At 42.0% G+C, this 17004-nt stretch overlaps 2 protein-coding genes across 4 annotated transcripts in view; one reads left to right on the forward strand and one right to left on the reverse strand.

Annotated features, from left to right (window-relative positions):
• The window catches only part of Cbx5 (chromobox 5), a 41283-nt gene extending 32446 nt beyond the window's left edge, over nucleotides 1-8837 (reverse strand). Inside the window, exon 1 of the mRNA XM_070006147.1 lies at nucleotides 8699-8837. The gene's annotated coding sequence lies outside the window, so the exon portion shown is untranslated. The remainder of the gene's footprint in view (nucleotides 1-8698) is intronic.
• Nucleotides 8838-9405: 568 nt separating this feature from the next.
• On the forward strand, nucleotides 9406-15846 carry Hnrnpa1 (heterogeneous nuclear ribonucleoprotein A1). 3 transcript variants are annotated; one of them, XR_011368666.1, is made up of 11 exons: nucleotides 9406-9513; nucleotides 10055-10171; nucleotides 10447-10593; nucleotides 10711-10921; nucleotides 11226-11318; nucleotides 11406-11498; nucleotides 11628-11702; nucleotides 12606-12761; nucleotides 13029-13094; nucleotides 15436-15509; nucleotides 15704-15846. XR_011368666.1 is itself a non-coding variant. In XM_070006146.1 (11 exons), the coding sequence occupies exons 1-10, from the start codon at nucleotides 9499-9501 to the stop codon at nucleotides 13082-13084; spliced, it is 1119 nt and encodes a 372-aa protein (XP_069862247.1). In that variant the 5' UTR covers nucleotides 9406-9498; the 3' UTR covers nucleotides 13085-13094; nucleotides 13330-14060. The 3 variants fall into 3 exon arrangements, 2 of the variants coding, with proteins under 2 accessions (XP_069862247.1, XP_069862245.1); XM_070006146.1 differs by lacking the exons at nucleotides 15436-15509; nucleotides 15704-15846 and adding exons at nucleotides 11904-12059; nucleotides 13330-14060; XM_070006144.1 differs by lacking the exons at nucleotides 15436-15509; nucleotides 15704-15846 and adding an exon at nucleotides 13330-14060.
• Nucleotides 15847-17004: the final 1158 nt, after the last annotated feature.

A 17004-nucleotide genomic window follows, 5' to 3' on the forward strand; every position in this document is an offset into this window, starting at 1 on the left:
ATGGGCACCATACTTGTGCATGGCTAGGGCTCTACTACTGGAGCTGCACCTCCAATCTGGCAAACTAGAGTTGGAGTCTCACTGAGTTTTCTGCCTGGACTGACTTCAAACTGCAGTCTTCCAGGTTACAGCCTCCTGGGTGGCTAGGATTAGAGGAGTGAGCCACCAACAAACACCCAGCTCATTATCACTTTTTATAATTTAATTATCTATAGGATCAGTGTTCCCTTTTCTTGATTTGTCAATTTAATTCTTATTCTCAAAGAACTTGCAATTTTATTCTTTTTCTCTACAGTTCTTTTTTGTTCTTGTTGTTGTTTTTGGTTGGACGTTGGGCTTAAACTCTGGGCCTGGGTGCTGTCCCTGAGCTCTTCAGCTCAAGGTAAGCACTCTACCACTTAAGCCATAGCACCACTTCCAGTTTTCTAGTGGCTAATTGGAAATCAAGAGTCTCATGGACTTTCCTGCTTGGCTAGCTTCAAACTGTGATCCTCAGAGCTCAACCTCCTCAGTAGCTAGGATTACAGGTGTGAGCCACCAGCACCTGACTTCTACAGTTGTTTTTGAGCTGGGGTCTCACTATATAGCCCAGCCTAGCCTTGAACTCAACCTCCTGCCTCAGTCTCCCAAGTACTGGGATGGCAGGTATGCACTAACTAGGCACAGTCAATATTTTCAAATATTTGGGATGTCTGTAATTTTTAAGTTAATTCCACTGTAATCAGAAAACACACTTTAAATAACTGAATCCTTTTGGAGACTTTTCTATGACCCAAAGACCCAGAAGATGGTTTGTGTAAATATTCCAGGTACATTTGAAAACTCTGTTATTGTTATGTGAACAATTCTGCAAATATCAAGAATCAGACTAGTTGATAATGTTGTTCAAGACTTCTATTTCCTGAAGGATTTTTCTATGCCTTTGTTTTATCAATCAGAGGGACAGGTACTAAAATTTCCAGATATAATTACAGATGTCAACTACTTCCTGTTTTCCCACATGTACTGTGAAGCTTTATTATTTTAATGCTGGAGTTAGAACCTAGGGTCTCACACATGCTAGGCAAGCACTATTACCACTGAAGTATGTACTCCCAATTCTTAAAACTTCTATTTTTAGCTGCCCATAAACATTATGTCCTCTTGACAAATTGATTTTTATTACTTAACCTGCTGTTATTTGTCCTACCTATCTCATAGGTCTGTTATGGAAAAAGATCAAGAGAACACTTGGGAAAATATATAGGAAACAGAAGGCAAAATGCTTGATAATAGAGGAAGTTAAAAAATAATTAATTTTCTGCATTATCTGCAAGTTTATGGATGCTTGTCTCCAACTACTCATATAAACGAGTTTTCCATTCTATCAGATCTCTAGATATAATTTACCATTGTAAAATACCAAACAAATTAGCAGTATATTACCCTCCACAAGCGAGGTAAGCTTGGGAGGTAAGCAAGTCTTACTGATTTAGGGATGAGAAGGCACAGAGAGTTCAAGGATCTGCCTCAGAAACCATCTTAAGATGTTCCAGCTTGTTAGCTGACCTCTTTAGCACAGGACATTTTATTTGAACATAATTATACCCTCTGGCTCAGATATGAACTTGCTTAATTCTAAGAAACATAGATTACAATCAGAAAAAGACTTGAATTCAATTTGGTTCCTCTGCTCCATGGAAAAAAATAAATAGTGTGTCGTAAAATGTGATCTTGAAATAGTCCTTTTAAGTATACTGACTCAGTCTCATGATTTCTAGTATCCTTCCTAGCAAGGAAGCACATTAGAATAGGCGTTCAATCAGAATGAAGACTGAAAATGCATGAGAAAATTTTTACTCTGTCCATGACCTAGTTTCAGGTAGAAAAATCTGTCAGTGTTTAATTGTGATGAACTACTATTACTGGAAAGGAAAATTCATGCTGTACAGTCATCTGCCTCACTAGGAAGAGGGTAAAAATGACCAAAGCAGAACACTATACCTTCTGCAGAAAAATCTTCTTTTAAAAAAGCTAAGAACATTCTGCATTGTCACCTTTATAACAATAAAACAATTTTTTAGGAAGGGATGGTAGGGGAAAAACAAAGAAGGTAACAATTCTCGATAGGCAAAGTACTCATTACCTTACTCATGTGACTATAACCCCTCTCTACAGTATTTTTACATTAAAAAAAAATATATATATATATATAAAGCAGTTTTTTTTTAAAAGGCTAAACACAAGCCAGGCACCTGTATCCTAAACTCAAGAGGCTGAGATTTGAGAATCAAGGTTCGAAATCAGGCCAAATAGACAAGTCCACAAGACTCTGATTTCCAACTAACAAGCAAACAGCGAGAGTAGAGGGAGAGCTCAAAATGAAAAAGCTAAGCCACTGGCCTGGAGTTTGAGCCCTAGTACCAGCACCATAAAAAAGCATAGCATATAGGTAACAATGTTTTTGTGTTGATAGACCGAGGAGCTGATAATCAGCTAGTAAGTTAGTTCTGAAGTCGTAGGCAATGTAACACCATAAGACTTCACTGACCCAAATGTAAGAATAGCTTTTTTTTTTTGGCCAGTCCTGGGGCTTGAACTCAGGGCCTGGACACTGTCCCTGAGCTTCTTTTGCTCAAGGACACTTTACCACTTGAGCCACAGCGCCACTTCTGGCCTTTTCTGTTTATGTGGTACTAAGGAATCAAACCAAGGGCTTCATGAATGTTAGGCAACCAGTCTGCTGCCACTAACCTATATTCTCAGCCCTAGAATAGGTTCTTGACTTGCATTTGTAATTATTAGTATTAAAAAATGAACTTAAAAAACAACAACTCCGGGAGTCATTTCATATCAGTTTAGTTTTAACATAAGGCCCTGGCTTCAATCCCTAGCATAACAAAATAAACCTTTCTCAAAAGTTTCTAGCAGCTATCACTTACTCAGCTCCTTCCATGTAAGATGAAGAGACTGTGGACCAAAAAGAGCAAACAGTTCATTCAACATTACAACACTAAGCCCAGGGGGCGGGGAAGGTGGCTCAGTGGTAGAGTGCTTGCCATGCATGCATGAGGCCCTGGGTTCAATTCCTCAGCACCACATAAGCAGAAAAAGCTGGAAGTGGTGCCGCGGCTCAAGTGGTAGAATAATAACCTTGAGCTGAAGAGCTGAAGGACAACGCCCAGGTCCAGAGTTCAGGCCCCATGACTGACAAAAACAAAACCAAAAAAACACTAAGGCCAGGTGTGAGTGGCTCACATCTGTAATCCTAGCTACTCAGCAGGCTGAGATCTGAGGATCGTGGTTCAAAACCAGCCCAGGCATGAAAGTCCCTGAGACTCTTCTCTCCAATAAACCTACAAGTGGCACTGTGGCTCAAGTGGTAGAGTGCTTACCTTGAGCTGAAGATCTGAGGGATAGCACCTAGACCCAGAGTTCAAGCCCCACGACCAACAACAAAATAACAACACTAGTTAATAGCAAAAAATAAGAATCCAGGTTCTGAGCCTTTTTGTTCATCATCATCATTTCTTTTTGGTGGTAGTAGGATTTGAGCTCAGAGCCTGTACCACTTTAGCCTGATACCCAGTATTCATTTTCTTTTTTCAATTAGGCCAAATTTATTTGGACAGGAGTCAGGGAACAATGCTCCCCACAAGAGATTCATATCCTAATCCTGCAAATCTGAAAATACTAAATTATGTGGCAAGAAATGTGATCAGCTGAAGGAATGTGGCTCAAGTTGATGGCATACCTATTCAGCAAGGACAAAGCCCTAAGTTCAAACTCCTTACTGGTTCTAAAACACTACCACCTGATAAAAAACACAAGAGCAAAAATGTATCTTAAGCTTTAAATGGAATCATGTGTATCTTCACTGGAGGAGGCAGATGGAATTATGAGACACATACAAAGGATAAGACAATGAGAAAATAGAGTAGATGAGCCCATTAACTAAGGAATGCTGACCAGAAGCTGAAAGCAACACTTTCCCCTGCAGCTTCCTTAAGGTTCTCAACTGAATCTCAAAGGATTCAAGGCAGTGGGTTATTATAGGAATAACAGAAAATTAATACATTGAAAAGTTTAAAAAAAAGGGGGGGGTAGGTAGGCAGTACTAGAGTACTGGGGATTGAACACAAGGCCTCATGCATGCTACGCCAGCATTCTACCACACCCTCATCCTGAAAAAATTTAAAGATCTTGTATAGCTGCTTGTATAGCTCAGTGTTAAGAAAATGTAATCAGCCTGGTCTAAGCTCTGGGTTCATTCCCTAGCATCAAAACAAAATACACACAGATTTAGACATATGCAAAACCATTTACTGACTCAGAAAGAATTATGCTTCAAGCTGGACATAGTAGCTCACAATTATAATCTCAGCACTTACCAGGCTGAGGTAGGTCTGAGACAGTGTCAAAAAATAAACAGACAAGGGGCTGGGAATGTGGCTCAGTGGTAGAGTATTTGCCTTGCATGCATGAGGCCCTGGATTCGATTCCTCAGCACCACATAAGCAGGAAAAAAAAAATCCAGAAGTGGCGCTGTGGCTCAAGTGGTAGAGCACTAGCCTTGAGCTAAAGAGCTGAGGGACAGCGCCCAGCCCAGAGTTCAACCCCACTACTGGCAAAAAAAAATTTTTTTTAAATAAAAAGACAAAAAACACCAACTGGTTCATTCCTGTCATTCTAGCTACTCTGGAGATCAGGAAGGTGGAGGAGGCCAGACTAGACAAAAAGTTCAAGAGACCATATAGCAACCATATCGCTGGTCATGGTGGTACTTGCTTGTTATTCCAGCTAAGGCAAGAGGTAGAAACAGGAGTTGATCAAGGTCCAGGGCAAAAGATCCTACCACAAAAATATTCAGGCAAGAAGGGTTAGAGGCACAACCCAAGTGGTAGAGTGCCTGCCTAGCAAGCTCAACACCCTGAGTTCATTCAAGCCCCACAATGCTTCACCCCCCTCCCAACCCCGGCAAAAAAAATGCTTCAAGTAACCTTAAAAATGACTAAGATCTCTAATCTCTCTAAAGGGTAAGGATACAATTTACCTCAAAATAAACTGGCAGACCTGAGAAATACAAACTCAGAAAGGCTTGATATTTACATAGCTGCTAACAAGAACCGTGTAGGTTTTACTGCAAACATACTAGCTGCTTGATCTCCTGAACAGACTAAACATAGGCAGAAGATGTCAATGTGGGTGTTCTGCCAGCACAAGTGTAAAGTTGTCATCAGAAATGAGTATGTGGCTTACAAAAATCCAACAAATCTGTACCTTGGACTGTGTATGCCAACTCGTCTCAGAAGGACCTGGACAAAGGTACAATGAGTTAAAGTCATCTTCTATAAGCAAGAAGGAAATAACCAAGTTTATGTCAAGACAAAAAGATGACTGCATGGTTTGTTTAATAATCTGTAAACAGCAACACTAAATCAAGTGATAACTCACATTATAATTCATTGCTGTTTAAAGTCAATATTCATAGCACAGCTTTAGGCTCAATTTCAGACAAGGTGAATACAAATAGAAACAGATAAAGTAAAAGGACAAATTAAAGGCTAGAAATGCTTTATTAAGTGGTGTTATTTAATGGGTGATTCTGATAACTTGCATGGGAATCACATTATGTGGTCATATTTAAAAAAAAAGGGGGGGGCTAGGAATATGGCTTAGTGGTAGAGTGCTTGCCTAGCATGTATGAAGCCCTGGATTCGATTCCTCAGTACCATATAAACAGAAAAAGCTGGAAGAGCACAGTGGCTCAAGTGGTAGAGTGCTAGCCTTGAGCAAAAGAAGTCCAGGGAGAGTGGTCAGGCCCTTAGTTCAAGCCCCAGAACTGGCCAAAAAAACACCCACTGCAGAAGGGAGGGAGTAACAGTGTTAGAACTGGTGCCCCTGCCTGGGGCTAGTGGTCCAAACCTGTAACTGTAGCTACTCAGGAGACTGAGATCTGAGGGGCAGGGTTCAAAGACAGCCCAGGCAGAGAAGTCCCCATAAGATTCTTATCTAATTAGCACAAAGTTGGAAGTGGAGCTGTGGTTCAAGTGGTAGAATACTAGCCTTGAGCACAAAAACTCAGGGACAAGCTGGCCACTGGTGGTTCACTCCTATCTATAATCCTAACTACTCAGGAAACACCTGAGGATCACCTTTCAAAGCCAGCCCAGCCAGGAAAGTCCAAGAAACTCTTATCCCCAATAAACTATTCAGAAAAAGCTGGGGGCCAGGAAGGTGGCTCAGTGGTAGAGTTCTTGTCTTGAACGCATGAGGCCCTGGGTTCAATTCCTCAGCACCACATAAGCAGAAAAAGCTGTAAGTGGTGCTGTGGCTCAAGTGGTAGGTGCTAGCCTTAAGCTGAAGAGCTGAGGGACAGCGCCCAGGCCCAGAGTTCAGGCCCCACAAATCACACACACACACACACACACACACACACACACAACACACAACACACACACACACACACACACACACACACACACACACACACACACACACACACACACACACACACACACACACACACACACACACACGGAAAAAAGAAAAAGATGGAAGTGGTGCTGTGGCTCAAGTGGTAGAGTGCTTGCCTTAAGCACAAAACTAAGAGACAGTGCCCCAGCCTTGAGTTCAAGCCCTAGGGCAGTCAAAAAAAAAGTTCCCCCAAAAATTCTCAGGGCAAGGAAAAATCTCCAAAACTTTCTTAAACATATTCAATCATATATAGCTGGGCGCCAATGGCTCACGCCTGCAATCCTAGCTACTCAGGAGGCTGAGATCTGCCAGCCCAGGCAGAAAAGTCCGTGAGATCTGTATCTCCAATTAACCACCAGAAAACTGGAAGTGGTGCTGTGATAGAGTGCTCGCCTTGAGCTGAAGAGTTCAGGGACAGTGCCTAAGCCCAGAGTTCAAGCCCCACAACCGGCCAAAAAAAAAAAAAAAATCCAATCACTTTAGACATATGCTTCCTTTCTCTTTCCTCAACTAATACTTTGCTATTAGTTCCAACAGGTTAGTTAAAAGTGCTAATTCCACACTTAATAAGTAATCCTGTTAACATTTGATGAAATAGTAGCATCTTAAGCTCTAAGTGCTTTAAGTTTTGAAAGATAGGCTAAAACTTTGTATTATTAATAAGAACGTTATAAGAACTTGATTTTCCATAGGCAGAAGCTAAGTCTAGTTAGGATCATCAATATGATAGTTTCAGAATTTCAATGGAAAAATTACCACCAAAATTGCCCCACAAGGGGCAGGTTTATCATACCTAGTAATAATCACTTTAGCTCTTAGCTCAACAACTGTATTAGCATTCCTGTTGTAGGTTTACAAATAGTTATAAAAATGTTTGTCCTTTTGAAAGTACCAAAGAATGTAGAAATCCTTGCTCATTAGAAGATTCACTAAAATCATTAGCCTTTTGTAGAGTCAGAAGGTCTCAAATCATATTTCATGTTGATTGTATTTAAATACCTTCTCTAAATAAATCAATTAACAATAAAGTAGTATGACTGATACAGCTAATAAATGATTTATTTATACTTTTCCAAACGATACTGGAGTAAGTACAGTGTGCATATCAAGAGAACTAACCTATTTAAAATACACTTAGATATCACCCAAATGAAGACTCCTTTATAGTCAGGCATCCTCAAAGGACTGCAGGAAGAGGGGCTTAGAAAATCTTTAATGCTGTAAAGATACTTATAGAAGGAAAATTTTCTGGCAAAAAGAGATTAAAGCACTGACACAAAAATAATGAAAAAGGGTGATGAGAAGTACATGACTGGAAACACAAAGACAAATGATTTTTTAAATTAATTTTTAATGACAAATTATCTCTGCAGAGATTTAAACATTACAGACCCAACCTGCCTCAACCCCACGGTGTTCCTAATAGTGCAGCTTTCCAAAACAAAAAACAAAAAATCCTGTCTGCAGGACCTACGAATCTACATCTCATTAAGATGTAGATTTTTCCTGGACGCCTTCCAGCGCAGCTCACGGTTATCATAATCGTTCCAACATATCTATCACTTTTCTTAAAAAGTGCAATTTCAAAATCTACAGTCCTTCCCACCCCACCCCCACCCCCCATTCCTCAAACCTAAAGGGGGTGGATGGGGTGGGGGGAATGCCAAATTCAAGGAAGGCACAGAGAAGGAAATTTTACGCTTGCCCTAACCAGGAGGTGTGTGCCATGGAAGCCTAAAGAGAAGTCATTGTGCATGAAATAGCCCCTCGAATCCTCCACAAAAGAGCTCCCTCTTTTGCAGAGCATGTCCATATAGTGGCTCCAGATAAGGTCGATCTGTTTTACCAGCCCGACTCCCGCGCTCTCCAGTGGAGTTAAACCTCAGCTCCCAGCAGATGGCTAACCTACCGCGCGCTAGGTGCTCATTGGGTCGATGAGCCGCCGCTCAGGAGCCGAAAACCCGCCTCCTCCATTCCGATGGCCCAAGGGCCTATCAGCCGGCAGCTGAAGGCAGAACCAATTGGCCGCTATACTTGCCAGTCAAATTCTCCGGCTGCACAGCTCCAAAGAACCGGCAGGACTCTAACTTCCCGCCCCCTATCCTCCTATTGGCTGGCCGGATCCATCGCTGCCCCTTCACTATTCCCCCCACCCCGCGGTCCATTCATTTCACACAATAACGGGCCCCGTTGGAGCCTGTTCGAGATCTCATATGGGTAGACAAGACTGTCTGCCACTTACCCGGGATCGAGAGTAATCACTCACACTAACGCCAGCCCTGTTCCTCTGTGGTGAGGCCGCACCACAAGCCTCCGCTACCGCCGCCTTCTGCGCAACGCCAACCGCCCGCCAAAACGGATCCTTCCCTGCGCCTGCGCAACCAATCCAAGGAGCGGACCTTTTTTCTCCGCCCATTACGCCTGCGCAAAATGGTACACTATTCCCGCCACTACGCAAGCGCCGTAGTTTCACCGCCCTCTCCCGCCCGCCATTTCACGTGTTCCTGGCAGGCGGAACTTCTTAATACGCCTGCGTAAACTCGCCATTTTACTACACATGCGCCTAATTGATGATCGTCGCCAGAAGTCGCTGGGCTGCTTCTCTTCCGCGTAATATTAGCCATGCTCTGCCAAGCGAATTGAAAATAATGGTTGCGCGTAGAGGGTGAAAAAGTCATTTAAGTATCGTGGGGAAAACATTCAAAAATAAATGATTGGCAGGACAGCCAATCAAGCTACTTAAGAATAACATTGCTCGGAGCCAATGGGCTCTAAGGGGCGGGGACTGCGTAGAACGCCCTAACGGATGACGTTTCGCAGTCTGGTTGTACCGCAGACCAATAGTCGTAGGAAGCGATTTTAAATATCCAATAAGAGCTAGGCAGGGGTGGAGTCAACCAATGCCAATTGCCAGGAGGCGGGATAAATAGGCGAGGCTGACGGTAGGCTGGCGGATGCGCTCTTAGGCTTACTCCTTTCTCTTCGTGGACGCGACCGAGGAAGCATCGCTCAAGTGTCTCTTCCCACCCCTCTCTTGCCGTCATGTCTAAGTCCGAGGTAAGTGAGACTCTCTGCAATTTGATCTTCCCCCTCTTCTCTAGTTAGGTAGATAGAACGTAGCTTTTTTTTTTTTTTCCTTGTTGCTGATGTTGACACGAGTGCTTTCAGCAGTTTTTTTTTTCAAGTCTGCCAGGGCCTACTCCCAAAGTTCAGGTCGCCATTTTGTCCTCATCGCCGCCATGAGGCCGCGGCTGCCAACCATTCGTTATCACCCTCTTAGCTCGTTACTCGTAGCAAGATTGTTAAGCACTTACGGTCTGGAGCTTTTTTGGTTTTTCTGCCTTGTTTAGTGAGTTGAGTTTCCTAAAAAGCTATTAAGCATTTCATGGGCACTGCAGCCCTTCCCGCTCCGGCCTAGCCTTTTGTTGCGCGTGCGTGCGAGGAGTTAGCGCATGCGCCCGGGGCTCTGCACCCGAGGTTGGGCCGTCACGTGGCGTGGGGCGAAAATCACGAACAATAAGTGCCCTGGGCTTAAGAGTTTGGTGAGAATCGGTGTTAAAGATCCCACTAAGCCCTTCCTACTCCCCTTTCCCTTCAGTCTCCTAAGGAGCCCGAACAGCTGCGGAAGCTCTTCATCGGAGGGCTGAGCTTTGAAACGACCGATGAGAGTCTGAGGAGCCATTTTGAGCAATGGGGAACCCTCACGGACTGTGTGGTAAGACCGTAGGACTGATTGGTTTTTCTCTTCGTGTGTCTTGACAGTAGGTGCTTGGTCTTTCTCTTCGTGTGTCTTGACAGTAGGTCTTAGTTGGAAGTTTTTTTTTTTTTTTAGTTATCCTATCTTTTTAAAAATTAAGTGTTAAATCTTTAGCCTTGGAAACTGAGTGTGGTGTAGACAGGGCTGGTAATGTTTTTTCTGTTCTTTGAAAGGGAATGATATTAGCTTCTGGGGTCAGGCTATCTAATTAATTGGATTAACGTTCTTCTCAGGTAATGAGAGATCCCAACACCAAGCGCTCCAGGGGCTTTGGGTTTGTAACTTATGCCACTGTGGAGGAAGTAGATGCAGCTATGAATGCAAGGCCACACAAAGTGGATGGAAGAGTCGTGGAACCAAAAAGAGCCGTCTCAAGAGAAGTAATTGTTTTTAATTGCACATCTATGTATGGAAGGGTTAACATAAAGTCTTTGGGGAGGGGTTTTTTTGGCCTTTTTCTGTTTTAAACGGCTTGAGATGTTCTTTTTCTCCTGTAGGATTCTCAGAGACCAGGTGCCCACTTAACTGTGAAGAAGATTTTTGTTGGTGGCATTAAAGAAGACACTGAAGAACACCATTTACGAGATTACTTTGAACAATATGGCAAAATTGAAGTGATTGAAATCATGACTGACCGAGGCAGTGGAAAGAAGAGAGGCTTTGCTTTTGTAACTTTTGATGACCATGACTCTGTGGACAAGATTGTCAGTAAGTAGACAAAACTGTTGTATATATAAGGTTCCAAAAACCTGTACAGTATTCTAAGTCTTGGGGCTGGGAAGTTGGCTCAGTGGTAGAGCACTTGCCTTGCATGCCTGAGGCCCTGGGTTCCATTCCTCAGCACCACATAAACAAAAAGAAAAAAGGCCGGAAGTGGCGCTGTGGCTCAAGTGGTAGAGTGCTAGCCTTGAGCTGAAGAGTTAAGGGACAGCACTCAGGCCCAGAGTTCAGGCCCCACGACTGGACCCAAAAAAAAAAAGAACACAGTATTCTAAGTCTTACATTCTTTCAGTTCAGAAATACCATACTGTGAATGGCCACAACTGTGAAGTAAGGAAAGCCCTATCAAAGCAAGAGATGGCTAGTGCTTCGTCCAGCCAAAGAGGTATGTTTACTTGATTTTACAGCTAGGCAATGTAGATTAAAAAGTTACTGTGAAGTGTGTTGTAACATTATAACTTAACTTTTTAAGGTCGAAGTGGTTCTGGAAACTTTGGTGGCGGTCGTGGAGGTGGTTTTGGTGGCAATGACAATTTTGGTCGTGGAGGAAACTTCAGTGGTCGAGGTATGTTACCAAATCTAAAGATGGGTGCATACCTAGCTAGATTCTCTTTGCACCTTGAAATAACTGTTGGCCTGTTCCACTTAGTCTGGTTGCAGTCCAAACCTAGTTTAAAATTCTGCTTTCCTTCAGGTGGCTTTGGTGGCAGCCGTGGTGGTGGAGGATATGGCGGTAGTGGGGATGGCTACAATGGATTTGGTAATGATGGTAAGTTTACTAAATATAGTAAGTAAAATTTTCTAGCAACTCGCACCTTTAGAATAGGCTAGTAGAGACTAAACTTTTAGTGCATGAACACATTCAACTTCACCCATAATACGCATGCTATTAGGCCTCAAGCCATCACACATGCAAAGATTTTTGCTGTTAAATACTTTTGTCTTATTGAGAAGAATTGTATTCTTGTAGGTGGTTATGGAGGAGGCGGCCCTGGTTACTCTGGAAGCAGAGGCTATGGAAGTGGTGGACAGGGTTATGGAAACCAGGGCAGTGGCTATGGCGGGAGTGGCAGCTATGACAGCTATAACAACGGAGGAGGCGGAGGCGGCTTTGGCGGTGGTAGTGGTAGGTATCCAGTGATCCAGTATTTGGTGTGGTAGCTAGATTAGCATTTTAGAGTTTCTGCCTGTGTTGTATTTTGAAGCTTTTAAAGCATTGTGTGGTACACTGCATGGTACATTAAAAACAGGCTTGCTGTGCTACCTCCTCCTGGCTTTAAGCTGGGGCCGCCTCACTCCCAAATAGTTAGGTAAGTGGATAGTGATTCCCTGCGATTTGAGTTAGATTAGCACCATGATAGGATTTAGTATATGAAGTCCTTTGGGACCTAAGGCAATTAGTTGATATATCCCAAAAAACCTGTACTGGCTTTGGATGCAGGAAGGCCTGGACAATTCTTACAGCACTAGGAAAACTTGCCATATGCCTTTGGATTTTCTTTCAACAATGGATTGTTCAACTGAATGCCTTACCCAGAGAATGAAATGGAAAGATTCAGAGCTACCAGTTTGGGAGGAAAGCACACAGATGATAACAACTTTTCATTTTGATACAAAACAGAATTGAGCACTGTTGATCTTCAACTAACAGACAAGGACCTTCTATTTCTAGGTAGCAATTTTGGAGGTGGTGGAAGCTACAATGATTTTGGCAATTACAACAATCAGTCTTCAAATTTTGGACCCATGAAGGGAGGAAATTTTGGGGGCAGAAGCTCTGGCCCCTATGGTGGTGGAGGCCAATACTTCGCCAAACCACGAAACCAAGGTATATTTCTGTGATTGGATAAAGGTATCTACATCTAGTATTGGTGAAGATTTCATAAATATTCCAGATAGTGTGCATGTGGGCAATAATAAGAAGGTAACAATTTTAAATTTTGGGGGGAAAAACTTGTAATCAAACCATGCCTTTGTCAGTTAAGGTTCAGATGCATAAACCTGAACTCAGACACATGAATAATCTCAAATACAGAGAAACTTGGCTGTTAAATGGTCATTTCCACAGATTTTAAATGATGAAACAATATTTCAGGTGGCTATGGCGGTTCCAGCAGCAGCAGTAGCTATGGCAGTGGAAGGAGGTTTTAACTACTGCCAGGTAAGTAAGAACCTTTCTTATATGTTAGCTGAATTTTTTATAATTGCTGATAAACCCAGTAACCCTGGTGTAGCTGAGCAGTGCAACATAGTTAACCTTATAATTGCAGTAAATTTGTGAATATTAAGTTAATATTCAGATCAGCAAAATTTGTGGGAAACAACGTGGTATTGGATTTGTAGCCTTGAGTCTTAATATGTTTAGATTAACAACTTTATTCCATATTGTTCAACAGGAAACAAAGCTTAGCAGGAGAGGAGAGCCAGAGAAGTGACAGGGAAGCTACAGGTTACAACAGATTTGTGAACTCAGCCAAGCACAGTGGTGGCAGGGCCTAGCTGCTACAAAGAAGACATGTTTTAGACAATACTCATGTGTATGGGCAAAAAACTCGAGGACTGTATTTGTGACTAATTGTATAACAGGTTATTTTAGTTTCTGTTCTGTGGAAAGTGTAAAGCATTCCAACAAAAGGGTTTTAATGTAGACTTTTTTTTTCTTTTTTTTTTTCTTTTTTTTGCACCCATGCTGTTGATTGCTAAATGTAATAGTCTGATCATGACGCTGAATAAATGTGTCTTTTTTTTAAATGTGCTGTGTAAAGTTAGTCTACTCTGAAGCCATCTTGGTAAACCTGCCCCAACAGTGTGGAGTTAGAATTACTTCAGGGTGGTGCCAAATTTCATTTGAAATTTACTTGGAACTGCTTGGGTTCAGAAACCATTGCTTTCAGAAAGAAACCTTGGTGTAGTTAACTGACAGTTACTGTGACCTTGATGAAATTCACCATTGACAGGGTGACTCAAGCAAAGTCATGGAATTTTATTTGGTTATAAAAAACAATGGTTGGCACATCCTATGCAATATCTAAATTGAATAATGGTACCAGATAAAATGATAGATGGGAATGAAGATTGTGTATCATCCATTATCATGTGTAATCAATAAACGATTTAATTCTCTGAATGGAATGACAACTGTATGGATTTGGGACTGGCAGAGATTTGGACTTTACCTACACACTACCCCTGATAAATGTTGAATGTTTCTATATCACAGTGCAAGTTCAAAGCTCTGCCAGAGAACAGCCCCCTGCTGGCTAATGCCACCCAATAAGTCCACAGATTAGAGGTGTTACAGACTACTTAAAATGACAATACCCATACAATTTTAATTTGAAGAATAGGGTACATTAAAGGAAAACTGCAGTTTTTTGTGGGTTTTTTTAAACTGGGTTATTTTTTTGCTAGGTCATTGTTGGGTGGGTCTTCAGATATAATAAATCATTTGGAGGTTTAAATTAGAAATGTGATGTTTTCTGCATAATTATATCAACTGCAGTTTTCTTTTAAATGTGGCACAAGGTCACACAACATTCAGAGGTGTTAATTGTATGGAAAATGAATTCTAAACAGTTGATATCCAATAATTGTCTGTACATAAGATTCTTTTGAGCCTTTGGTGCCACTTTAATTTCAGTGCCTTTGTACCTCGTAGTATAGATACCTGTTTATCATTAGGACTGTATTCCATTCCATGGATGTATTACTTGGAAGTTCGGGCGGAGGGTGGGAAAAGTGGATGGGAGGTGGTGGGGATGGGAAAGCATGGATGATAGTTACATGATACTGGCTGAGTTTGCAATAGCAGGTGGAACCTTAACTGTTGAGGGAGTTTGCAGATACCTCAGGATTCGTGACAATGCCTTTAAAGATCCAGGAGATGTTCAGCTACTAGGAACTGCTAGCAAGCATAGCGCGAATGGCTTCGAGCTCAGACACTCTGCAGCTGAGAGTAGACACATGTGGTATGTGGAGTACAGATAAGCCAGGGGCAGGCCACGACATGCTCCATGAAAGCTAGGAGGGAGTGAAATTTCAGTGACCATCGCAAGGAAGGAGGCAGACAAGAGTAAGGCACACCTGACTCTTAGGACTAGCAGTCAGAACCAGAAGGAAAGGTTTTATTGCTATACTGGTAGGTAAGAACAGATTTTACTTACATCCATATAGTTATGTAAAATCCAGTTTTCTGTTGAAATCTCATTTATATTGAGCCAAAAAAACTAGTCCAGTTAAGCTGAACTTGGTTTTTTGTATCTTGAGATTAATTAACACCCTATTGGCTTCAAATTGAAGTGGACACTTTAAATTTATGTCTACTGTAAAATGTTTGTTCCCATTTCCTTAAAACAATGGCTCAAGTAAAATACATCTATTAGTATCTTCCCCAATATATGGTGGGAGGTGGGTGGTTCATTAGTGGGAGGTGGGGGGAATAGTTTGAAGTGGGGCTTGGTCTCAAAAATGGAGCTAGTTCTAAAAATTGTTTACTTTTCTAGGGAAGAATCTGCTACAGGCTTAACAGCTCTGTTTTTTAAAAAAAATCAAACTATCCCAAGTTCATGGCTAAAAGGTAAGTTCTCTTTAAGGACCTAGTACTTTGTATTCCCTGAGTGTGAAAGACTTGGATTTAAACTGTAAAATTTAATCTAGATCAGTTTCCTGTAGTTGGCAATTGAAAGGAATGGGGTGGTCACAATAGTGGAGTTGTGGGACCCTTCAACTCTCATGAATATTAATGGTTCTTTTTCCTTCTTTCCCCCCCAGGAAAATCCTTGTGAGGACAACCTTTATTATCAGCCATTGTGCTTTATCTCACTGCCATGCAGTTGGTTTAGCTGTTCTAATTATTAGCAGCTCTAATCATTCAATTTTGTGAATGGGCTTTATAATAAACTATTTTGACTTACTTTTGGGTTTTGTTTCTTTGTCTGCCATACTGATATTCGTGGTAAATATTTTGGTGCTGTTTTCCTGTTCAATTCAGATTTGGGAGTGGGAATGGGTGTTAATACATAAGGTCAAATTCCCTTGGTCATACCAGTACTGCCCTGGTAGTGGTGGGGGCGGGGAGGGTTTGTGATATAGTTCTCTGCTTGGGTGATATGCCTGAGCCTTTTTTTTTTTTTTGGTAGGTTGTGGGAAAATCACTGAGAGCAAGTGGTTCTCATGAGAAAAATCTTTTAACATTTCCAAAGTTTAAGTAGTACAGGGGGCATTTTATTGTGACATTTCTATAGATGCATATAATGTACTATGCTCTTTCTCTTTGGATAAAGACTTAGCACTCTCCCTTGAGCCATACATTACACTTTTGGCATTTTGCTGATTGAATAGCAGGCTCAGATTTTCTCTTAATGCTGGTTTCAAACTGCAGTCATCAGTCTTAGCCTCCTGAGTAGCTAGGATTACAGGTTACCACCACCCAGCTTTCTAGTGTTCATTTTGAAATTTAATGTCTATTAAGTAACAATGGATTTTCTGAAGAAGCCAAAAGCCCTGCAACTACAGTTTGAAATATAAAGGTAATATTTTCCTTTTTTTTTTTTTTTGAGAAAGTAAGTGTAATAAAGCTGGGCACCAGTGGCAAACGCCTATAATCTTGGCTATTCAGGAGGCTGAGATCTGAGGATCGGGGTTCAAAGCCAGCCTGGAAAGGAAAGTCCATGAGACTTATCCTTATAAACCGCTAAAACCGGAAGTGGCACTTTGTGGCTCAAGCGGTAGAGCAATTGCTTTGAGCTGGAGAGCACAGGGACAGCACCCAAGCCCAGAGTTCAACCCCCACAACCGACAAAAAATAAGTCCTAACTTAAGAATAGGAAGCTTTAAACTGGGTGCCAATGGCTCATGACTAATCCTCAGGAGGCTGAGATCTGAGGATCACAGTTCACAGCCAGCCCAGGCAGGAAAGTCAGAGACACTCCAGTATACCACTGGAAGTAACATTGTGGTTCAAGTGGTATAGCACTATACTTAAGCTGAAGAGCTGAGGGACAGTGCCCCAGCCCAGAGTTCAGGCCCCATGACTGACGGAAGACAATAAACAGGACACACATGGGTCATGC

This window comes from Dipodomys merriami, unplaced genomic scaffold (genome assembly GCF_024711535.1).
Source record: "Dipodomys merriami isolate MVZ:Mamm:240054 unplaced genomic scaffold, mDipMer1.0.p SCAF_699, whole genome shotgun sequence".
NCBI classification, from domain to species: Eukaryota; Metazoa; Chordata; class Mammalia; order Rodentia; family Heteromyidae; genus Dipodomys; species Dipodomys merriami.